Source organism: Saccoglossus kowalevskii, chromosome 1 (assembly GCF_978046115.1).
Source record: "Saccoglossus kowalevskii chromosome 1, keSacKowa6.1, whole genome shotgun sequence".
Taxonomy (NCBI): Eukaryota; Metazoa; Hemichordata; class Enteropneusta; family Harrimaniidae; genus Saccoglossus; species Saccoglossus kowalevskii.
This window is the reverse complement of record NC_140641.1, coordinates 34998514-35025042: the sequence shown is the minus strand read 5'-3', so window position 1 is coordinate 35025042 and position 26529 is coordinate 34998514. Positions and strand designations below refer to the sequence as shown.

The 26529-nt window shown below is 35.1% G+C and overlaps 1 protein-coding gene across 4 annotated transcripts; it reads right to left on the bottom strand.

Moving 5' to 3' along the window:
- Positions 1–4928: 4928 nt before the first annotated feature.
- Positions 4929–26314, bottom strand: LOC100376606 (uncharacterized). Of its 4 annotated transcripts, XM_085500945.1 has the most exons (50): positions 26157–26314; positions 25532–25597; positions 24207–24326; positions 23724–23849; positions 22715–22840; positions 22317–22442; positions 21558–21680; positions 21234–21365; positions 20870–20995; positions 20617–20748; positions 20168–20293; positions 19915–20046; positions 19466–19591; positions 18620–18745; positions 17791–17931; positions 17436–17576; positions 17166–17288; positions 16939–17061; positions 16374–16514; positions 16102–16242; positions 15832–15954; positions 15605–15727; positions 15037–15177; positions 14767–14907; positions 14497–14619; positions 14270–14392; positions 13704–13844; positions 13458–13598; positions 12878–13018; positions 12607–12747; positions 12027–12167; positions 11756–11896; positions 11176–11316; positions 10905–11045; positions 10271–10411; positions 9895–10035; positions 9486–9564; positions 9287–9330; positions 9001–9156; positions 8735–8819; positions 8146–8189; positions 7917–7992; positions 7690–7733; positions 7536–7551; positions 7324–7395; positions 7106–7169; positions 6891–6989; positions 6613–6801; positions 6336–6392; positions 4929–6154 (listed from the first exon to the last, which is right to left on the bottom strand). In XM_085500945.1, exons 2-50 carry the CDS (start codon positions 25584–25586, stop codon positions 6065–6067), a joined length of 5685 nt encoding a protein of 1894 aa, XP_085357071.1. In that variant the 5' UTR covers positions 25587–25597; positions 26157–26314; the 3' UTR covers positions 4929–6064. The 4 variants fall into 4 exon arrangements, with proteins under 4 accessions (XP_085357071.1, XP_085357078.1, XP_085357074.1 ...); XM_085500952.1 differs by lacking the exons at positions 14270–14392; positions 14497–14619; XM_085500948.1 differs by lacking the exons at positions 15605–15727; positions 15832–15954.
- Between the last annotated feature and the right edge of the window lie 215 nt (positions 26315–26529).

Genomic DNA, 26529 nt, shown 5'->3' with positions numbered 1-26529 from the left:
TATTCATTCAAGATGTCACTGATTCCAATGAAAACATAAACTGCACTGAAGAGGACACAACAAAGGAAATTGCTGAAATGAATACAAGTACCACTACACAAATACACAAAGACTGCGGCGATTTATTTTAACATAACTGGTTCTTTAAATAAATAATGCACCGAACGACAACTATACATGTAATCTCACCTGATGTTGTGGATTCACAATGAATTCCTGTGTATCCAAGTGGGCACATACAACTATATGTCATTACAGGCATTGACGCACTGGTGCAAGTACCACCATTTTGACAAGGATTGTTCTCACAGTAGTTACCAGCTAAATAATCAGTATAAATTGTAAAATGCATATTTAAAATACATATATGGTAGAGCAAATCATTTATACAAAGGAATCCCAAACAATTCCTATGTCCAACAGCGCAGTTAATGTAACTTATCATTTAATGACATTTCGCAGAATGCACCCGAGTAACCACGAGAAAGTGTTAATTTACTGATAATAAACGTCGAGTATAAAATTTATTTCCGTATGATTTATTTTTTATGACATACCAAAAATTCGGCGAATTGTATTGTCGATTTCATCATTTTCTACAAAACTCATCGTGGTCGCTGGTTTACATATTTCTAGTAACTCTTTTTTTCTGCAGATGCACAATTGGCCGATTATCAACAGATCAAACGCCCTGGATGTACACCGCGTACCTCATACATGTGTAATCACGGGCCACTCATTGCAATTCGCCGCCACCTGCTGAGCTCATTCAGTAAAGTGACTACTACACAGCCTGTCCGATCAAATAAAACTTGGTTCGAGTACTAGGTCTTGGCACTAAAAATAATGCCTCTTTCAATAAGTATTGAGTAAGTTTCACTCTCATGCACGTTCTTCAATCAGAGAACTACTTCTATCCGAAACTGCCTAATTAAATCAGTTAATGTGGACAGTTTGCATTTATGGGTTCATTGGAAATTCTGCAAAGAAAAATGACTAATTCCGGAGAAAAGTGTCTCTTACGGAAAATAAAATGAACAATAGCGACGGGGCAATGAGTGGTGAAACAGAAATAAAAGTGTAGCCACATAACAAAACTGGTATAATTAACTATTCCATTAAGCAGTGATTCCACTGTGCTTATGTAAACAAATAGCTAACTAAATACTAGTACGTAAGTAACCACTAATGTATGCACATGCGCATTCAATAGCATTATAGATGGATATATTTTATTTATTTCACCAGAAAATCTTGAATACAACTGGTTCTATCACAATTTGATGGCAACACTGAATGAACATCCAGTGTGTATATGAAATATCGAAGAAAAATAACAATTATGGTCCAGTTGAATTTAGGAAATTTAAAATATACATAATTTAAATAAATATGATTCCTCCACTCAGTTGTGTCAGACAAGCTGTCACTAGGAACTCTCACGCACCTGGTCAATGTGCGTCTTCAATTTGCCAACTAAAGCCTGGTTATTTTGCCACCCTCAACTGCAAGCAATAAAACGTGTTGGAAGGGCATCATTCTGTTAATTAAATCAACATCATTAAATATGTAAATATAATTTGAAATATTCTTACCAAATTGGGCGTAGGTTGATGCCAACAACGATATTAATAACAACACACTCTTCATTTTGTCCAACCTGTTTGGGAGGTAATAATTGTAGCTATCGTTACATGGTTTGCAATTGAGTTGTCACGTGTACTTTAGCAGCACGGACACGGAGTATGGTTATGGCAGACAAAGCACATGGGCTGAAGGGAAAATGGAAAATTCAACATCACATTTGAAAACACGTTGGATGTGGAATACCCTTCTGGAATCAAGAGCAATATAATGTTTTAAGGCAGTAACGTGATGAAAAAGAATTTCTCTTGTTGATAGGTGTTGCTGTCATGAGAAATACGTCTTGATAAAGGCCATGTCGTGGTAAAACAAAATGGCGTGGTACGTTTACGCCAATATCCATTGTACTTCCAGGCGGTGTTGACTTTTTTAAACGAACACTAGTTAACATAATAAGAACGTGTAGTATATATATAGTGTAAAGTTGTTGTGTGGTATGTAGAGAAGGATTTGTCAAATTTCAACTAAATTGTGAGAGTGTAACGCATGAACCAAAAATGGTTTAATACTTACTAGATGAAGTGTACTATGTTGTTAAATAATACACTAATAACAAAACGACCACGCACAGGTAAAAGACAAACCGGGTCTTCTCAAATCGTGTCTGAAAACACATCAATATAAAGAACACCTTCAATTCGACTAGCTGTGCCTAGAAAGAATTCGTGTTAGTATTACGTCCCGTGACGAATGCAACTGGTACCCATTGTTACAAAAGTAACAGCGGGATAATAATGAGGCATACGTCATTCGTATATAAATCATCACTAAGTAGGTGAAAGTCGCGATATCCCCACGACCATCCAGACCGCGTACACTCCCTCATGTATGTATATACACTTGATAATACTTCGTACCTGTCAAAAAAGCATGCATGAATAAAATATGATGATGCATTACTGATTGCGGCATATGGCGTGCATAGATTCGTACAGCTGTCAACAAAAAGTAGCAACACTTTTACTTGAACATGTCCCAGTTACTACAATAACAGTACAAAAACATGGCATAACTCAGGTGCAGTCAACGGAGCTGTTCGTGAAAAAATGTGTTCGCAAGGGATTTTTATCGGGCAGGCAAAATAAAACATTTTCAGTGGGAGGGAATTAAAAATAGGGTTTCTCAGAAGGGAATTCCAGTAGGAGAAGATTTTTATTCAGAGGGCAGGCAAGTTCCATTTTTAGATTGAGCGGGTAAGGGCAAAATCACTGATTGTACTTTGTATTTTTCAGAAGTTCAAAATTTGAACTTGGGTACAACTCTCTTAATAAAGAGTGTTGCCGGTGAAATGGGTCATGGGGAACAACAACTGAGTGGGGAAATGGCAGTGGAAGCAAAACCGAGTGGAGAGAAGGCACCGGGGAACAAAAACTGAGTGGGGAGAGGGCAGTGGGAGCAAAACCGAGTGGGGAGAGGGCAGTGGGAGCAAAACCGAGTGGGGAGAAAGCAGCGGGGAACAAAAACAGATTGGGGAGAGGGCAGTGGGAGCAAAAACAGTGGAAGGGCAATTTAATTTGGTTGAGAGGGAGGGGAGTTGCGAACAGGTTGACCTCCTCCCCTCCAAATTAAATTAAGCCTTAATAATGTTCATAAATTAAGTTACTGTTGATCAAACATAAATACCAAACATTTTTGAAAATTTACTCGTTGACTGCACCTGATAACTAAAACACGTACGACTCTAATATTATCATTCTACCACCATAGCGCTAAACAAAAAGAGGAGAGAATATTCTGCTATTTGTACGAGTCATGGGTGGTGTATGTGATGGGTCGTTGTGGCCAGAGTTTGATTCGCATTATGTTGTTTTTACCTCAATATGGTTGCACATTTATCCGCTTGTCATGTAATATAAACATGCCAGCGATAGACTCTACTTGATGCTCGTGATTATTTTTAATTCGATGCTGATCTTCTGATCCTTATTCCTATAATGAAAACAAATCAGATGACATGATCTGCAAGGATAACTACATGCCTATTGCCATTTCCACTGTCTCATCTAAGAAATAGAATTCGTGGTTTTCTAAACAGGTATGATGCTCAATTTTGATTTAAGCCTAGACACTCTACGGACATGTGTATTTATGCTATGAAAAAATTATTAACTATTATCATTCGTATAATAACCCTGTATATGAATGCTTTCTATTTGTCACCAAGGCATTTGACCGTGTCAACCGGTGGCTCCTGTTTAGAAAGTTGATTAACAGGGGTCTAACTAGCTATATTATACGAATTGTTTGGTACCGTACTTAGTTGTTCACTGTCGGCTGGGGAAATTCTACTTTTACTTGAAACAGTGGGAAAGTCAAAGACAGTGAAAAAACAAAACAAAAACACACAGGCATATAAATACTAACTTTCTCGGATCTTTATTGGCTCCAAGTAATCCAGAGTAGAACGAGATGAATCAACGCTATACTCCGCCATCTTTATTTTAATATTAGATGCAACCATTATTTTATAGGGGACAATGGGTCATAACTTGAGGGAGCCAATAAATGCATTTGACAGGAAAATATAAAAACTCTACAACAACAGCAATTAAAACAGCTTGTTGCATTATAAGTATCACTTTCCTGTCAAATTAGTGGTTCATGTTTATTTGAATCTGAACATAACAGGCCAATTCTATCACACCTTGCTAGGCTCAAACTTCCATCCAATCAGAGCATTCCAAATAAACATGATTCTCCACAAATACTAGAGAACGCTCTGACCAACAAATTGCCATTATCTAAATAAAAAGAACTGATATATATATATTTCCCACATAATATCCTGCAATAAAGTTTTAAGAATAATAATCATAATACTGATTATAATATATGTTTATTTATAAATTGGAAGGGGTCGACGGATAGAGAAGTATGATGTAAATGAAAAAATGCTATGCCAATGATTTCGATGAAAGGCTGAAATATATGCATATTAGTTATTTGAAAATTAGCTGCTAATCACATAATATTAACAGTGTGTGGCTAAGCTGCCACATAAAACAGAAAACATTCTATTCACTTGATACTGATCCTCAGCTGTTACCTGTTAGGATTGAATATAGTGATGAGCTTGTCACACTTTGCTGTACATAATGCTCCACACAACTGCTGGAGGAGGAGAAGGAAGAGGGGAGGAGGAGGAGAGGAGGATTATTGAGGATGATGATGAGTATCGAACATCAACAAATCTATTAGTCATCTGGAATCCGACTACACCAAGTTTTGGTCGTCTGAAGTCTATTTACACTGATACAGACAGCAAGAAACTACTACAATCAAAATTGATTGAAATTATTCTCCAATATTTATTAGGGAAATTGTACTGTGCTTTACACATGCTTTGAATCACTCAATCAAATACAAGATGGCGCTATACATTTCGTGATCTTTACCTTAATGTCATATGTCATATTTTTATTGGATTTAAACACACACAAATCATTGTCAAGTGATTTATCTTGATATGACGTAATGTTATATACTTTTTTTGTTTTACTTATAGTATATAAGGCTTATGACGTACAATATCTTATATTTATTGAATATAATTTTTGTTAAAATCACTGATAATAGTTTATATATAAAAACAAACAAACTGCATATGTATGGTTTATATGTAAGTGTGAATTTTATGGTGTATATACCTAAAAATCAAACAATCAATAACATATTTTATAATATTCGAAGATCAATAAAGGAAGCAGGGTGTAACAATACCAAATACATTATAAGTGCATGTTAAAGGTTCGTTGTGAATTTTAAATTCACAGAACACTATCATTAAGTACAATTCGAAAGACAAATTGAGACGGTTTACCGTTGTCCTTAAACACGTTGTTTGTTACTGGTGAATCATGTTTACGACCCCCTGATCTTAATACAGTATTCATGGTATAAATATCACATGTAGTGATGTAATGAACAATCAATCAGACTCTTCATGCTTTAACAAAGATTGTGTAAAATTTATAATTATGTAATTACTAGGTACATTTCATTAAAAAAAACTGAAATTGTAAATGATATACGTGTATAGTATTATTTATACAATGTAGATAGGCTGGGATGTTATGTGTCAAGCAGTAACTCATCAAATGAGCTGCACCTGCAAGAACACTTCGATATGGATAATAAGGACAGTGACATAACTTCCTGCCATATTAGTATATAACTGTTATTAAATTTACAATAATAGTGAATAAAACACTGTTAGGCCCTATTCTTCACACGTTGAGATGTCTAGCAGATAGATGCCATGTCAAGTTAAAACAAAATTCATACATTGCCCTTGAACTATAGACAAAAAATACTTTTTATATTACAGTATTAAGTTGCCATACTCATTCACGCACCCTGTATTCCATGCTACGAGGGATTACTCGCTGACAATAGCCGGGTTTACTATTCCAACTTGAATCTACACATTCAAAGATTTTTCTTTCTTCAGGAATGCGTCATCGTAGATGCAGTTGCCATAGGCCTGGGCGATTACAGTCGGTACAACCTTCTGTTAGGAAAAAAACAAGGTCAACTTTCTGTTAGGAAAACTTATATGCGAAAAAATGATATTGGTTCCTTAAAAATAAATTCGACCAGATTGATATCATAATATCACTGTGGGCGGTGTTCATAACACGCCATTTCGATCTGCTCGAACCCCATGTTTCTCTAACTATAAATTCACATACCTTTTCAACTTCGTATTCATATTTTGATTGCTTTGATTTATTTCTGGAACAAGCAATCTGTAATAATTGAGACATTGTGATTAACGAAGTGAATAGTAGATATGCTACTATGAATGAAATATTTGCACAAAGAGAAAATTTCACTGTGACTGTCGTGGTATGTTGTGATGGCTTTTCGTTTTGATTTCAGAAAACCATTCCAATAAATTGTGTACACATTGTTTCGTGCAAAACACTGATATCAAAGCAGTATTTAACGTCAATTTTAATAACTCACCACTGCTATGATAATGGTGATAATAACAATGAAACCAGCACATGCAATAATACCAATCCATAGAGGCATCGTATTCATTTTCTCATGTTGTGAAACTTGTTCTTCTTCTTCGTACAATTTATCAAACTGGGGCGAGGATTCTTTAACAGCAAATACTTCTCCGTTGTAGACGAAAGTGTAATCCATAATCTAAAGAACAATAATGGTGAATTATGACGTCACACGTATAATACAATCAGCTAATGAAATGAACAATATACTACTACGTGTATGCCAACCTTTTTCTCCATATTAGAACCAATGGCTTCAATGTCTACACCAGGTTGATTTGCATCTTTTGTTAAAACAAATTCTACTCGGATGCTTCCCTTTGTCAGCTGAAAAAACAACAGCATGAGCAAATTAAATGTATTAACGCAGACAGACAATTTCATGAACTAAACTGACTTGATTAGAATTATAGTATGATGTGGGATAATAACTAAATGTTTACCTTCATATTATGAATCATACTCTTCGGACACTGAAAATTCGCAGATATGCTGTCTGTCAGTTCACTGTAAATATACAAATAACGTTATGAAAGTAAATAATCGAATCGAAGTGATATATCATTGAATCGTTGAAATTGTAACATGCGTCTACATGCACATAAACATAGTAAAACGAATACGATCCTTAAAATTATGCATGTGTTCATTCGTTACGTACTCTTTATATTCTTCTTTCTCCATCGCAATGGCATCAAAATCTCCATCCAGATCAAATGTGACCAAAATGACTCTGTGTGAACGAATTGAAAAACAACAATCAGCTTGTGCATGAATTCACAAATACTAAAAATGCGCTAAGAATGGAAATACTTATACAGCTAACGTACTCTTTTGTACAAAATAGAAACAAATGAATTTCACTATACTCACACTATATTTGTATCAGCTACTCGCACGTATTAGATAAAAAATGAAAAAAACACACAGATTATTCAACAATGCATTAGTAATGACATCTTAGTCTATGCAAAATGTGTATTAACATTACATACGATAACATAACGTAGCAAATAAGCATACTTACAACATTCTATCTTTGTACATGTCCATTGTTTCTCATTACAATAACTATAGTACAAATAACAATCAAAGTTAATTAGTATTGATTGTACAGTTTGTTAAATAACAAGACTTTGAATGTGACATATGCCTCATTAGCATAATAGTTCAATTTCATAATGAATATGTAGGCCAATATTGGGTATATCACTGTTAATTTAATTAACGATAAATAAGTAATAAATATCCCACCATTCATTACAGCCTTGTGGTCTTGATTCTCCTTGTTGATAATAAATTCCAGAATATAAACAAGAAGTTGTGTCTCCTATTCAGATAAAATGATAACTTGTTATTGGAATTGAATGTTAAATTATGTGTGAAGTCACGAGGATATAGAAACTTTTAAATACTAGATATGTTGTATTCTAAAAAAAACTTCTAGTGTTAATAAACTGAAAATAATAAATAAAATACTTACCGCAAAACACATTGGTACATGACCTAACGCCATTACTGCATACACTAGAAAAAACAACATTTGAATGTGTATATATTGATGTTCTTCAATGGTGACAGTCGTCGCGCCGCGCATGTGCGACATTTGTGTTGATAAGATTGATTTTCCCAAAATCCAAAATCCAAAATCCAGTATGAGGTTTTTGACCTGGGCGCGACTTGCACTAATTACTGTTGGTGACTCCTTTGACACCTTCCAATCACCTAAAATACCTAATTAAAGTATTGTAACGTCTCAGTGTACTCGTTGATTTGAGCAACAGTCAAAGTCGCCATCTTTGTTTATATGAGACCCATATACCTCGCGCATGCGTGGTGCAACGACTACCGCCCTTTAATACGTTAATGAAGCTATCCGTTATACAAACAGACTAAAAGGATTACTGTAATATCAATTGCATTACTATATCAACGTGAACAGAGCTGAAGAACAATTCTCTGTGTCAAAATTGACAAGCTATTCTAATAGCTGTAAGAACAAATTCATTTTATATTTCATTTCTGCTTAAGTTATCTACATAAAGAAGACAGAAGACAATTAAATAATATACCAAGTGTTGCAATCATTTGGTGAGCTGAATCCCATTGGTGCACCATGTGGATATATCTGTTCTTCATACTTGCATGATCGTTTGGCTGAACATAGAAACACGAACGTTACACTAAATTAATATTCAGTATTAGATATTTCATGACATCACTAGTAGGCGTTTCAGTTTCAGATTAGATTAGTTTGCTTTTGTACTACTATAAATCACAGTAAGAAATATTTACGACGGGTGACGGCCACTGATAGGAAATAAATTAAAAATAATACCTTCGCAATCAATCTTGTCTCCGTTCTTATCATAAAACTCTGCATTACATCGACCACAATAATTTGCACGGCATTCTGCATCAGGATCATCGCCGCATAGAACGCCAACACAAGGATCGACTAAACAATTAACAGGTGTTTGTCCATTAGGACAACCTAAAATAGTGTCAGAAAATAATAATATTAACTTCATGTTTGAAAATAAATAAATAGGTTGTATATGTCGGATCGTATCTAACAAACAGGATTTCCTGAACATAGGCACTGAGATATAAAAAAGACTTACCACAATACATCTCGGTGCATGCCCTCATACCATGTTGACATGTGCTGCAAGATATCACATTTTATAACAGTTTATAAGGTATATCCACATTATCATACAGATGAATATGTTGTATTATTAAAATTGAACGTATTGAAAATATGTGAATATTATATTGGTGTGTATTAATATTGAGGATACGCATAATAAAAAAACATACCACGTATTGCAATTGTCATCTGATGGCATGGTTTCACCTTCTCCGTACACTTTTCCTGCGTGTGAACACGTGATTTGATCTGAATAAATATATAAATTATTAATATTTAATAATTGTAGTGGATACTATCACATCATGGCTATATGATGTGATGCAAGGCTCAATATAATCATGTTCCCCTTGCAAAGCTTTGTTTTGTTTTTAAATTAATGTCATATTGTAAACATATCAAAATAAGTATCAATATAGTATACCGTATTGGCGTTTATTGCCACATAATTCTGTATTATGGATATGTGAATGTATGTATATGTATTGGTTTTATTCACATACACACGGAACGGTTCTGAGAAATCCGGGGTCCGATGGGATAAATATAATCTATATACACCATCGTTTCGTTACTTACCTACTGGCGTTCCACACAAATGTCCAGTAAAATGGGTTGTGCATTGACAGCGATATCGTCGATCAACTGGCATATCATCAGCCCATGGTAATGATTCACATGTTCCACCATTAAGACATGGCATAGAAGCACATTCACTTACTGTGATATAAATGAACAATGAAATATGAAATAATAAAGTCATTAAAGTTTAGTATGTATGAGTCATCATGTTTCTGGGCAATTATTGCTAAATTTATATTAAATTATGTATTAAGACAAATAAATCAAACAGGTGATTACATTTGTAATCAAGATAACAAATACAACATTTTAATAACGCATATTTACGTTTAAAGGCATTACAGTTTTTAAACAATATATCGCATTTACATACCCATTTGGTGTTCACAGTTGGCGCCATAAAAATTCGATGGGCACGCACAGTAGTATGGTCCTGTATTTGTACCGTAGTTTCCTGGAGCTGGTCTGCAACTTGCTCCATTCAGACAGGGATCGGGTACGCATGGATTAGCACCTAGAAATACATTGAGAAGAATTATACTCGTTTGAAAATATTAGAGAAAACATGAGGAATTATTTAATTAATGCCAGCCGACATCTACAACAATTGTAGAGATTATGACTACAATATATTACTAGAAAATACAAAATTTTGAAGATCCGGTGAGACAGAATGCCTTACGTAGGTTCAAACTCACTGCTCAATATCAAAGGTCGATATCTTTCTTTCTGATATAACATACATTCCATATCAGTGATTGGTTCTCACACCTTGTCATGTTCAAAATATGTCATCAATATTCATAAGTTAATTATGCAGTGTAACCTCATCTAACTAAGATATATTTAATGAGCAAATTTAAGTTGACAATTGAATTGAAGCAAGTGTACACAAAAAGCACTATCATTCGAGGTTCGGTTAACGTATTGAAAGTAGGAAAAAGCTTCCATGTCGTGCATTCGTTTACATATTCTTTAGATATGTGAACGAAAAGCTGACTTATTACCACTTGGTTGTTCACAGTGTTGTCCAGTAAATCCCATGGCACAGTGACAGCGATATCGTCGATCAACTGGCATATCATCAGCCCATGGTAATGATTCACATGATCCACCATTAAGACATGGCATAGAAGCACATTCACTTACTATGATATAAATGACAAGAACGTAAATAATGAAGTCAATAAAGACACAAATATACATGTCATTATGTCCCTGGTCAATTCACAAACCAATCGAAATTATGTATTTCACACCATAAAACAATATACGTACCCATTTGGTGTTCACAGTTGGTGCCATAAAAATTGGACGGGCATGCGCAGTAGTATGGTGCTGCATTTGCACCGTGGTTCCATGAAGCTGGTCTGCAAGTTGCTCCATTGAGACAGGGATTAGGTACGCATGAATTATCGCCTAGCAACAAAGCAGTAATAATAATGAAATTATATGTAGTTGTTAGGCACTGTTATTCGCGTGCAGAAAACATTCGCGATCGGTTATGAATTCAAGAATCGAGAACTTCAAATAGCTTATTTATCAATTCCAAGTAATCAAATTGGTACATTTCGATATAACATACATTCCATATCAGTGATTGGTTCTCACACCTTGTCATGTTCAAAATATGTCATCAATATTCATAAGTTAATTATGCAGTGTAACCTCATCTAACTAAGATATATTTAATGAGCAAATTTAAGTTGACAATTGAAACTAAGCCCGAAGCACGTGTACACATGTATATAAGCACTATCATTCGAGGTTCGGTTAACGTATTGAAAGTAGGAAAAAGCTTCCATGCCGGGCTTTCGTTTACATATTCTTTAGATAGGAGAATGATAAATTGGCTTACCACTTGGTTGTTCACAGTGTTGTCCAGTAAATCCCATGGCACAGTGACAGCGATATCGTCGATCAACTGGCATATCATCAGCCCATGGTAATGATTCACATGATCCACCATTAAGACATGGCATAGAAGCACATTCACTTACTATGATATAAATGACAAGAACGTAAATAATGAAGTCAATAAAGACACAAATATACATGTCATTATGTCCCTGGTCAATTCACAAACCAATCGAAATTATGTATTTCACACCATAAAACAATATACGTACCCATTTGGTGTTCACAGTTGGTGCCATAAAAATTGGACGGGCATGCGCAGTAGTATGGTGCTGCATTTGCACCGTGGTTCCATGAAGCTGGTCTGCAAGTTGCTCCATTGAGACAGGGATTAGGTACGCATGAATTATCGCCTAGCAACAAAGCAGTAATAATAATGAAATTATATGTAGTTGTTAGGCACTGTTATTCGCGTGCAGAAAACATTCGCGATCGGTTATGAATTCAAGAATCGAGAACTTCAAATAGCTTATTTATCAATTCCAAGTAATCAAATTGGTACATTTCGATATAACATACATTCCATATCAGTGATTGGTTCTCACACCTTGTCATGTTCAAAATATGTCATCAATATTCATAAGTTAATTATGCAGTGTAACCTCATCTAACTAAGATATATTTAATGAGCAAATTTAAGTTGACAATTGAAACTAAGCCCGAAGCACGTGTACACATGTATATAAGCACTATCATTCGAGGTTCGGTTAACGTATTGAAAGTAGGAAAAAGCTTCCATGCCGGGCTTTCGTTTACATATTCTTTAGATAGGAGAATGATAAATTGGCTTACCACTTGGTTGTTCACAGTGTTGTCCAGTAAATCCCATGGCACAGTGACAGCGATATCGTCGATCAACTGGCATATCATCAGCCCATGGTAATGATTCACATGATCCACCATTAAGACATGGCATAGAAGCACATTCACTTACTATGATATAAATGACAAGAACGTAAATAATGAAGTCAATAAAGACACAAATATACATGTCATTATGTCCCTGGTCAATTCACAAACCAATCGAAATTATGTATTTCACACCATAAAACAATATACGTACCCATTTGGTGTTCACAGTTGGTGCCATAAAAATTGGACGGGCATGCGCAGTAGTATGGTGCTGCATTTGCACCGTGGTTCCATGAAGCTGGTCTGCAAGTTGCTCCATTGAGACAGGGATTAGGTACGCATGAATTATCGCCTAGCAACAAAGCAGTAATAATAATGAAATTATATGTAGTTGTTAGGCACTGTTATTCGCGTGCAGAAAACATTCGCGATCGGTTATGAATTCAAGAATCGAGAACTTCAAATAGCTTATTTATCAATTCCAAGTAATCAAATTGGTACATTTCGATATAACATACATTCCATATCAGTGATTGGTTCTCACACCTTGTCATGTTCAAAATATGTCATCAATATTCATAAGTTAATTATGCAGTGTAACCTCATCTAACTAAGATATATTTAATGAGCAAATTTAAGTTGACAATTGAAACTAAGCCCGAAGCACGTGTACACATGTATATAAGCACTATCATTCGAGGTTCGGTTAACGTAATGAAAGTAGGAAAAAGCTTCCATGCCGGGCTTTCGTTTACATATTCTTTAGATAAGAGAATAATAAATTGGCTTACCACTTGGTTGTTCACAGTGTTGTCCAGTAAATCCCATGGCACAGTGACAGCGATATCGTCGATCAACTGGCATATCATCAGCCCATGGTAATGATTCACATGATCCACCATTAAGACATGGCATAGAAGCACATTCACTTACTATGATATAAATGACAAGAACGTGAATAATGAAGTCAACAAAGACACAAATATACATGTTATTATGTCCCTGGTCAATTTCACACCTTAAAACAATATACGTACCCATTTGGTGTTCACAGTTGGTGCCATAAAAATTGGACGGGCATGCGCAGTAGTATGATGCTGCATTTGCACCGTGGTTCCATGAAGCTGGTCGGCAAGTTGCTCCATTGAGACAGGGATTAGGTACGCATGAATTATCGCCTAGCAACAAAGAAGTAATATTAATTAAATTATATGTATTTGTTAGGTACTGTTATTCGCGTGCAGAAAACATTCGCGATCGGTTATCAATTCAAGAATTGAGAACTTCAAATAGGTTATTTATCAAATCCAAGTAATCAAATTGGTACCTTTCGACACTAGATTATGTTTACTTATTAATATTCAACATTGTTTTTACTAAATTGTCGAAGTATGACATTTCCTCACAGTAATATAACGGTTGGCATTGACTGACGACGATTACAAAGGATTATCAAAAAGACAAGAAAAAGAATAGCGTAAGAAGATTGAAAAGACAACAGCATTTCTAAAAATCCATACGAAATAAAATGATATAAAATGAAAACAATAAAAACGACAATTTTTTTAAACTTTAAAAGTTATGTGTGAGATATGATAGTTACCTGTTCCGTTTTCACAACGTAATCCCATGAATCCTGGTGTGCACATACAGCGACCAAAACCACCTGTTGTCATTAAACATGTACCTCCATTCAGGCATGGTATGGCAGTACAGTTATAACCTCCTAAAATTAAGTTAGATATAGATGATTATATCACATTGTCTATGGGAAGACATATGCGGGTTAGCAAGTTTAAATTAATTATAATATAAAATAATTTTAATTACCTGTTCTGTTTTCACACCGTGGTCCTCTAAATCCTGGTGCACAAACACAAGATCCTTCCCCATCAAACGACATTACACAAACACCTCCATTCAAACACGATGTTCCATTACAGCTGGTGATATCTGAAATGCAAAAGGAATTGCCATGATATACACTGCGCAAGATTCGAGTATTGAGAAATGCATACATTGTACGACTTATTGCAGGGTCGCGTACACTCAACTCGTGCATTATTCGTTAGATGGGAGAACGATAAATTTGTTTATTACCACTTGGTTGTTCACAGTGTTGTCCAGTAAATCCCATGGCACAGTGACAGCGATATCGTCGATCAACTGGCATATCATCAGCCCATGGTAATGATTCACATGATCCACCATTAAGACATGGCATAGAAGCACATTCACTTACTATGAAATAAATGACAAGAACGTAAATAATGAAGTCAATAAAGACACAAATATACATGTCATTATGTCCCTGTCAATTCACAAACCAATTAAAAGTATGTATTTCACACCATAAAACAATATACGTACCCATTTGGTGTTCACAGTTGGTGCCATAAAAATTGGACGGGCATGCGCAGTAGTATGGTGCTGCATTTGCACCGTGGTTCCATGAAGCTGGTCTGCAAGTTGCTCCATTGAGACAGGGATTAGGTACGCATGAATTATCGCCTAGCAACAAAGAAGTAATATTAATTAAATTATATATAGTTGTTATGCACTGTTATTCGCGTGCAGAAAACATTCGCGATCGGTTATCAATTCAAGAATTGAGAACTTCAAATAACTTATTTATCAATTCCAAGTAAACAAATTGGTACCTTTTGACACTAGATTATGTTTACTTAATAATATTCAACATTGTTTTTACTAAATTGTCGAAGTATGACATTTCCTCACAGTAATATAACGGTTGGCATTGATTGACGACAATTGCAAAGGATTATCAAAAAGACAAGAAAAAGAATAGGTAAGAAGAATGAAAAGACAACAGCATTTATAAAAATCCATACGAAATAAAATGATATAAAATGAAAACAATAATAAAAATGACAATTTTTTTTAACTTTAAAAGTTATGTGTGAGATATGATAGTTACCTGTTCCGTTTTCACAACGTAATCCCATGAATCCTGGTGTACACATACAGCGACCAAAACCACCTGTTGTCATTAAACATGTACCTCCATTCAGGCATGGTATGGCAGTACAGTTATAACCTCCTAAAATTAAGTTAGATATAGATGATTATATCACATTGTCTATGGGAAGACATATGCGGGTTAGCAAGTTTAAATTAATTATAATATAAAATAATTTTAATTACCTGTTCTGTTTTCGCACCGTGGTCCTCTAAATCCTGGTGCACAAACACAAGATCCTTCCCCATCAAACGACATTACACAAACACCTCCATTCAAACACGATGTTCCATTACAGCTGGTGATATCTGAAATGCAAAATGAATTGCCATGATATGCACTGCGCAAGTTTGGAGTATTGAGAAATGCATACATTGTACGATTTATTGCAGGGTCGCGTACACTCAACTCGTGCATTATTCGTTAGATGGGAGAACGATAAATTGGCTTATTACCACTTGGTTGTTCACAGTGTTGTCCAGTAAATCCCATGGAACAGTGACAGCGATATCGTCGATCAACTGGCATATCACCAGCCCATTGTAATGATTCACATGATCCACCATTAAGACATGGCATAGAAGCACATTCACTTACTATGATATAAATGAACAAGAACGTAAATAATGAAATCAATAAAGACACAAATATACATGTCATTATGTCCCTGGGCAATTCACAAACCAATTGAAATTATGTATTTCACACCATAAAATAATGTACGTACCCATTTGGTGTTCACAGTTGGTGCCATAAAAATTGGACGGGCATGCGCAGTAGTATGCTGCTGCATTTGCACCGTGGTTCCATGTTGCTGGTCTGCAATTTGCTCCATTGAGACAGGGATTAGGTACGCATGAATTATTGCCTAGCAACAAAGAAGTAATATTAATTAAATTATATGTATTCGTTAGGCACTGTTATTCGCGTGCAGAAAACATTCGCGATTGGTTATGAATTCAAGAATCGAGAACTTCAAATAGCTTATTTATAAATTCCAAGTAATCAAATTAGTACCTTTCGGCACCAGATTATGTTTACTTATAAATATTCAACATTGTTTTTACTAAATTGTCGAAGTATGACATTTCCTCACAGTATTAGTTGGCATTCGTTGACGAATGACAAAAGATTATAAAAAAGATATATGAATTAGAATAGCGTAAGAAGATTGAAAAGACAACAGTATTTCTAAAAATACACACAAAATTAAATGTATGCAGTGGTATGTAAAATAATAAGAATGAAACATTTTTAAACTTTAAAAGTTATGTGTGAGATATGATAGTTACCTGTTCCGTTTTCACAACGTAATCCCATGAATCCTGGTGTACACATACAGCGACCAAAACCACCTGTTGTCATTAAACATGTACCTCCATTCAGGCATGGTATGGCAGTACAGTTATAACCTCCTAAAATTAAGTTAGATATAGAGGATTACATCGCATTGACTATGGGAAGACATGTGCGGATTAGCAGGTTTAAATTAATTATAATATAAAATAATTGTTATTACCTGTTCTGTTTTCACACCGTGGTCCTCTAAATCCTGGTGCACAAACACAAGATCCTTCCCCATCAAACGACATTACACAAACACCTCCATTCAAACACGATGTTCCATTACAGCTGGTGATATCTGAAATGCAAAATGAATTGCCATGATATGCACTGCGCAAGTTTGGAGTATTGAGAAATGCATACATTGTACGATTTATTGCAGGGTCGCGTACACTCAACTCGTGCATTATTCGTTAGATGGGAGAACGATAAATTGGCTTATTACCACTTGGTTGTTCACAGTGTTGTCCAGTAAATCCCATGGCACAGTGACAGCGATATCGTCGATCAACTGGCATATCATCAGCCCATTGTAATGATTCACATGATCCACCATTAAGACATGGCATAGAAGCACATTCACTTACTATGATATAAATGAACAAGAACGTAAATAATGAAGTCAATAAAGACACAAATATACATGTCATTATATTATTAGATTATGACATTTAACAAGACTGTCAGATCTGTGTTAAAGACAGTCCGTGATTCGCTTTAAATATATCCAATTAGATATCAAAAACAAATACAAGATTGTATCAACCTTTAAAGCATTAAGGTTTTCAAACCATACGTACCCATTCTGTGTTCACAGTTGGTGCCATAAAAATTGGACGGGCATGCGCAGTAGTATGATGCTGCATTTGCGCCGTGGTTCCATGTAGCTGGTCTGCAAGTTGCTCCATTGAGACAGGGATTAGGTACGCATAAATTATCGCCTGGAAACAAAACAGTAATACAATTAACGGCAGGTAGGCGTTAGGCTCGAAATATAAAAACAAACTTTCAAAATGATTGGTTCATTTGATATTTCAATTTCTTTCGTTATTAGTTTTCATATATTTGACACAGCAAGTTTATAGTTTAAAGAAATAATGTCTAAGAACTTTATTTAACTTTATCAGGACTTATTTATAGTCTATATTTTGATTCTTATGTACAACTATTTCAAAGCACGCGGTCGTCACTCAGTGTCGTGTTTGATGTGGATGTAGTGCGACGTATACAACACGTGTAAAAAAAAAAGACTGTGGTGCTTTATTTTGACATAACACCAGTTCTTTAAATAAATTACGTCCCGAACGACAAGTATACATGTGATCAAAATCGTGTGATTTTAGGGTTAATTTAACATAAGTAGTACAAATAAAAACGAGTGGCGGTATTTCTAGCATTAGAGGAAGATTATGTATAACTGGGGTATTTTAAAATATTTTGTTGATATATACATGACGATTTGAGAGAAGGAAAACTGTCCATTAAAAGTAGACACAACATAAAAAGTGTCTGAAACTCTAGTGCAGATGGGTACCTCTTAAATACACAATAGTTTAAAGTTTCAAATATGTAGTGCGAGATGAGGAGGTTTTATCATTTGTTTCATTGACTCAAACATGTGATCCTTACCTCCAATAAACACTTCACAGAGTTGTCCGCTATATTGTGCTGGACAAAGACAGTATATCATTCCTGTGGTGCCACGTTGACAAGTTCCTCCATTTTGACATTCATGATAAGGGCATGAGTTAGTAGCTGTAGTAAAAAGTATGAATTATGGGTAATTTTAAACTCTAACATGTGGTGTTAATATGCTGCACCAACGACGTATTCTGTTAACAATATTTCCAGTATTTCCAGTTGGCAATTTAAAACATAGATCACCATGTAGTAAGCGTTAAAACTGCACCCACTTCAAATAGAACTAATTTGTCTAAACAACCGAATATTAGAACTGTATTAGAGTCCAAATAAATGTGTTCTACGCTGGATACACTTTGGAATGTGTGTGTCTCAGTCAATTATATAAAGTTGAACTCTACAGTCATTCATATAGTTGTATTGGAGATATTGAGACTATTATGTGAATTTTTTGTGAATTATGCGAAAATATACTAAACGTTCATTTATCAATCGTTACCAATTTAATTGTGTGTGTTTCGATAAGTTTGTACTCACAAATACTCAGTTCCCAATCACCGAAGCCTACAGTAATTTGAAACAACGACGAATCTTCAAATATTTCCCGTGATCTACACATATTCAATACAACCACACAAGTTGCATTATATTCTCAGACCCCAATAGAAAGTAGAACAAGAATTAAATTACGTGCAAACTAAGACTTGCTATTATGTGGATTCACATACACAAATATGTTTCATTCCACTATTTCGACAGGAATTGTTGCCACAGTAGTTACTAACTAAATAATTTGAATAAATTGTAAAAAAAAATATCTGTAATGTCACTTACCATTTAATGAAATTTCGCAGAATGTACCCGAGTATCCATGTGGACAATAACAAGAATTCATTCCATTTGACAACATCGAACACGTCGCACCGTTCTGGCAGGGATTAGAAGTACATTGGTGTCCACCTAAAATATAAAATACGCCCACTTTAGGATTTAACTTAATAAATAAAATAAGACATTTATTTTTTCGATTAATTTTGTTTTTAGTTAACATACATTTTACGCACTAAGTTTAAAGTTTTGAGAAATCATTTCTACAAACTTTTTTTAACTTTATCAGATCATATATTTGTCGCTCTATGTTATGTTCTATGTGGGTCATATGCGACGAGTACAACGGGTGTAAAAGTCAGGTTTTGCCGCACCAAGACTGCAGAACTATATTTTGACAGAACTAGTTCCTTAAATAAATCACGCGTGAACGACAAATATACATGTAATCTCACCTGATATTGTGGATTCACAATGAATTCCGGTGTATCCAGGTGGGCACATACAACTATATATCATTCCAGGCATTGACGCACTCGTGCAAGTACCACCATTTTGGCAAGGGTTGTTCTCACAGTAGTTCCCACCTAAATAGTTAGTATAAATTGTAGAATGCATATTTAAAATATGTATATATTGGAGCAAAGCAATCATACAAAGGCATATCATATAATTCCTAAGTTCAACATTGTAGTTAATGTTACCTACCATTTAATGAAATTTCGCAGAATGTACCCGAGTATCCATGTGGACAATAACAAGAATTCATTCCATTTGACAACATCGAACACGTCGCACCGTTCTGGCAGGGATTAGAAGTACATTGGTGTCCACCTAAAATATAAAATACGCCTACTTTAGGATTTAACTTAATAAATAAAATAAGACATTTATTTTTTCGATTAATTTTGTTTTTAGTTAACATACATTTTACGCACTAAGTTTAAAGTTTTGAGAAATCATTTCTACAAACTTTTTTTAACTTTATCAGATCATATATTTGTCGCTCTATGTTATGTTCTATGTGGGTCATATGCGACGAGTACAACGGGTGTAAAAGTCAGGTTTTGCCGCACCAAGACTGCAGAACTATATTTTGACAGAACTAGTTCCTTAAATAAATCACGCGTGAACGACAAATATACATGTAATCTCACCTGATATTGTGGATTCACAATGAATTCCGGTGTATCCAGGTGGGCACATACAACTATATATCATTCCAGGCATTGACGCACTCGTGCAAGTACCACCATTTTGGCAAGGGTTGTTCTCACAGTAGTTCCCACCTAGATAGTTAGTATAAATTGTAGAATGCATATTTAAAATATGTATATATTGGAGCAAAGCAATCATACAAAGGCATATCATATAATTCCTAAGTTCAACATTGTAGTTAATGTTACCTACCATTTAATGAAATTTCGCAGAATGTACCCGAGTATCCATGTGGACAATAACAAGAAGTCATTCCATTTGACAACATCGAACACGTCGCACCGTTCTGACAGGGATTAGGAGCACATTGGTATCCACCTAAAATATAAAATACGCCCACTTTAGGATTTAACTTGTAATGCAATAAATATTAAAAAAAACTTTCAAAAATATTGGTTCATTTTTTTCAATATTTTTCGTTATTAGTTTTCATAGATTTTACAAACCAAGTTTATGGTTTAGAGAAATTATGTTATACAACACATGTAAAATACCCGACGAATTTGGCGCTTTATTTTGACATAACACCAGTTCGACAATTGTACAGTAATCTTACTTGATGTTGTGGATTCACAATTAATTCCGGTGTATCCAGGTGGGCACATACAACTATATCTCATTCCAGGCCTTGACGCACTAGTGCAAGTACCACCATTTTGACATGGATTATTCTCACAGTAGTTCCCAGCTAGATAGTTAGTATAAATTGTATGTTTCATTATTTGTGCAAGGGACATAACATCACATTTAGAACTAGAAATGTACTTCAATGACTGTTTAAATTTTTATTAATCACCGCATGTTATCAAAAATAAAGAATGACAAATATTAAAACTTCGCCCAGCACAGCAAGAAGTTCATTTGGTTTAATTTGACCTACCATTTATTGGAGTTTCACAGTAAATGCCAACGTAACCTGATGTACACATGCATGTTACAATGCCATTGACGACCGAACAACTACCGCCATTTTGACAAAAATTGTTACTACATCCCTGGTTTCCTGAAATACGAAATAAATATATAGTATGCTTAATTATCCTATGTCAAATCATCATTGGTCTCAATGTCAACAATCAATGTATGATTGCTGTCAGCGATAAAACTGATTGTCATGTCGTCATCAATGATGGGTGTGTATTTAGGAATAGTCACATTGCTTCAATAAGAAAAAAAGACTATGCATATACAGGTAGTCCTTTTTTGTCACGTTACCATCCGTTATCTGATAATATGTCAGGCATCATATTTAGGCATTAATGATTTGTAAATATGTTGTGTCGATGGACTGAGATGAAAGACTACTAACTAGACGTCACGACTAAGACTATGTATTGAGACAGCACCTCCTAATGTTTAACTTGTGATACTTGAAAGGCATCATAATAAACGGAAATAGCCCCATCGTCTGATTTGACATAAGTAGTACAAATAGAAACTTATTTTGTGTAGCGCGTGGCGGTATTTCTAGCATTAGAGGAAGAGTATGTATAACTGGGGTATTTTAAATTATTTTGTTGATTTACACATGTCGATTTCAGTAGAAGACAGACCTGTCTGGTATGTGCAAATTGCATTATGTGTTGACTGCAATGTCTCCTCGCTCATCAATGATTTTATTCAGTTTAATCGAACCTACCATTTATCGGAGTTTCGCAATTCATTCCAGAGTAGCCGGATGCACATGTGCATACTTCAAAACCAAACATATTTCTACAGGTACCGCCATTTAGACAAGTTGTGTAACCACATTCCTGACCTCCTCCTGTGAAATATAAAAGTACATTTTGTATGGAATACTTCGTCAGACAAACTGAATAACGATGATAATAGTGAAGAGGCCTACACATAAATGAAACTACCTTGAATTTGGATTAATTTTCAATATATATTGTACTCCGAAGCAAAATTTTCATATTGGCGAAAACAATGTTGCGGCCACCAAACTATTTTTGAATTATTAAAATGTAAGTTTTACCAAGTCAGTATCACCAATTATCTCAAGAAATATTGTGTTGGTAAGAATCCGTTACCTACCGTTTATTGGAGTTTCACAATGAACACCATAGTAGCCAGACGTACACGTGCATACTTCAAATCCAAACGCATTTGTACAAGTACCGCCATTTTGACAAATGGTATGACTACATCCTTGGCTTCCTCCTATGAAATTCAAAATAAAAACATTTCACGGATATATATACCATATGTCATACCCACTGCACATGCCCAAATCATAACAGCGCCACCACGTGAGGATGTTGCGTGCGACCACCTCACCACTTTCACCTGCTCTCAAACACTTATATTTATCGGGTGTTCTCTTCTTGGCAATATTTTGTGATACAAACTTAATTTAAAAAACACTCAATTGGTTGTGAGATACGTGAGGGGTGTGTTGGCGGCCCTCAGCTATCCTATCATCAAATTAATTAAATTACAAACAAAAATAATACACAAAATATGTGATATAAACATATGAATCGTACCACTAAGCCTTGATTCACAGAGAGTTCCAGTGTACTCCTGTAAACAGTAACACACTGGGATTGCAGCCGTCATTACACACACACCCCCATTTAGACATGGGTTAACTTCACATTCGGATAATCCGAGTCACAATTTGCATATTGGCGAAAACAAAGTTGGGGTCACCAAACTATTTTCTTTTTTTTATCCGTTATGGAAAATGTGTTATTATTAGTTTTTATTACAAAGACATCTTCCCACATTTTAAATATTTGTATGGTGACATGGCTAAATACACTGACACTGACATGTTAATTTGTCTTATCTTGAATTGTTCATAGCATCGGAGTTTTAAAAATAGGTTTAAAATGAAATAATGCTTTATCATTGTGCTAAATGACAATTGTACACAAAATCATAGTTTTGCATAATGATTTTTGTTTTTGTATTCCGTTTTAAGAATTTGAAAACCAATGACAATAAACTTTTTGTTTAAATAATTAAAAAGTAAATTTTACTAAGTCATTGTCACCAATTATCTCGGGAAATATTTTGTTGGTAAGAAACCGTTACCTACCGTTTATTGGAGTTTCACAATGAACACCATAGTAGCCAGACGTACACGTGCATACTTCAAATCCAAACGCATTTGTACAAGTACCGCCATTTAGACAAATGGTATGACTACATCCTTGGCTTCCTCCTATGAAATATAAACGTACATTTTTTATGGAATACAAGAAAATAAAAAAAATTGTTATGTATATTCATTATATGTCATGTCCACTGCACACGCTCGAATCATAACAGCGCCACCACGTGATGACGTTGTGTACGACCATTTCACCACTTTCACCTACTCTCAAACACTTATATATATCGAGTGTTCTCTTCTCTTCTTGGCAACATTTTGTTATACAAACTTAATTTAAAAGTCATTCAATTGGTTGTGAGATACGTGAGGGGTGTTTTGGCGGCCCTCGGCTACCCTATCATCAAATTAATTATATTATTAAAAACTTAGCACACAAAATATGTGATATAAACATATGAATCGTACCACTAAGCCTTGATTCACAGAAAGTTCCAGTGAACTCCTGTAAACAGTAACACACTGGGATTCCAGCCGTCATTACACACACACCACCATTCAGACATGGGTTAACTTGACATTCGGATACTGAAAGGAAATGTTAAATAACATTTTACCAATGGTCTCAATATCAACAACCAATGTATGATTACTTTCAGCAATGATATGTGGTAATCATCGCTGGGTGATCATTTTAGAACATTGGTACGTTGCTTTAATAAGGAAAAGGCGTCAACAAACATGTATTCATTTTCTATCACTGTGTCATATTCATTTGGAAATTGTTAAAGGGGAACCGCTCAATCCCATGGATTGCACCAAAGAATCATGGGACACTATTGTTTATGTTGTTTACAATGTTAATCTATCTTTTGTTATCCATTGTTATTTTAATCCAGAAAGTAAATTTGTTGTGAAATTAATCTTAACTGGAAGGTACCCCTTTAATACGATATTAATTACAGGCATTTTTGATTTGTAAATAATTTGTGCCAATGGATTGAGATGAGAGACGACTATATTGAGCATCTCTTATACTTAAAACAGGGTCATCGTGTTATTTTAGGATTAAATTTAGCATTAATAGTACAAACAGAAATTTTTTGTATAGTGGGTGGCATATGTTTTTAACAATATAACGTCAGACATGGCACGTAAATGACGTTGTGATTGGTAATAATTTGTTGGACAAAAGCCCTCCGTCAAAACAGAAATACAACTGGTGACGACCAAAAAAATATTAACTGATTTGTTACATCACAATTTGTTGGTAACATAAATGAAAATCCAGTGTGTGTATATGCTATATCAAACACAAAATAACAATTATAGTCCGGTTGATTTTTTTAAAATTATGAGATAATTTAAAATTTACAAAGTAACAAATGATTCCCCACTATGCTGTGTCAGTTAGGCTGTCTCCACAAGCTGTCACTTGCCTATCAATGTGCGTCTTCAAATTGTCAGCTAAAGCCTAGTTATTTAGGTACCCTTAACTGCAAGCTGTATAACTTATTGCTCTGGGCTTGTGACTGTATACTCCGAGTTCAAATCATGGGATTGAACGCTAAAAGAGTTTGACCTCATAGCGTGAAGTGAGTAGTATAGACCAAAACGGAAAAAGCCACTGCCCTTTGGGATACGAGATTGTGGAAGCTTTGGTTAATCAAGGTATTATTGACATGTCGCTGTGGTGTAATGTAAATGTTTTATGTTGAGAATCTCAAATAGGGGCATCATTTCCTAACTGGGTCACCTTCATTAAATATATAAATATAATTTTAAAATCTTACCAAATTGAGCGTAGGTTGTTGCCAACAACGATATTAATAACAACACACTCTTCATTTTTATTCAACCTGTTTGGGAGGTAAATTGTAGTTTGGGAGGTAAATTGTAGAATTGTCACCAGCACGGGACACGGAGTATGATTATGGCAGACAAAACACATAGATTGAATTCAATAGACCGTAAAGGGAAAATGAAAAATTCAACATTCAACAAGCCCGCCGCGGAATACAGCTTTGGACTAAATAGAGCAATATAGTGTGTTTGAATGAATATGCCAGAACATTATTACCATGTCTTGGTAATGCCATGTCGTGGTAATACGAACAAAATGACGTGACCACGTTTGTACTGATACCATTGTACTTGTCACTTTTTCTAGGCGGTCTTTAGACAACCTAGACCATTTTTTAATCGAACAGCGGTTAACATAACGAGAATGTGTATCAAATAAAGTAATACGTACGGGTATATGTATAGTGTATGAGTTAATATATGGTTTGTCGGGGAAGGAACACCTGTGCATGGAACATTCCGTTGGATGGGACTGTTTCGTACTGATTATAAACACCAACAACTAAATTGTGAAACTGTAACTCATGAGCCAACTAAAAAGGTGTCAATACTTACTAAACGGAGTCCACTCCGTTTAACGGAACTATGTCGTGCAATAACGCAGACCGATCACCGGTAAAAAGCAAACTGGACTTGTTTACTGTCTTCTCCCACCCTGACTGAAAACACATCGATAAAAAACGCCTTAAATTCGTCTTGTTGTGCCTAGACAGAGGTCGGGGTTAGTATGACCTCCCAGCGACGAATGCAACTGGTACCTATTGTCATAAAGGTGACAGTGGAATAATAATGAAGCATACGTCATTTATATATTACTAAACGGACACAAGTCACGACATTCTCGCAACCGGTGAGACTGCGTACACATGTACGGTAATATGCACTTCACACTAGAACATACTTCATACAAAATAGCATGCATGCATGC

Bases quoted from the DNA above. Each gene is read 5' to 3' on its own strand.
- LOC100376606 (XM_085500945.1), bottom strand. From the start codon at position 25,586: ATGAAGAGTGTGTTGTTATTAATATCGTTGTTGGCAACAACCTACGCT. The intron at 23,850-24,206 runs GTACGATTCATA...TATATTTCATAG, and splicing joins CTGTGAATCAAGGCTTAGTG to GAGGAAGCCAAGGATGTAGT. The intron at 12,168-12,606 runs GTAAGCCAATTT...CTTTGTTGCTAG, and splicing joins ACACTGTGAACAACCAAGTG to GCGATAATTCATGCGTACCT.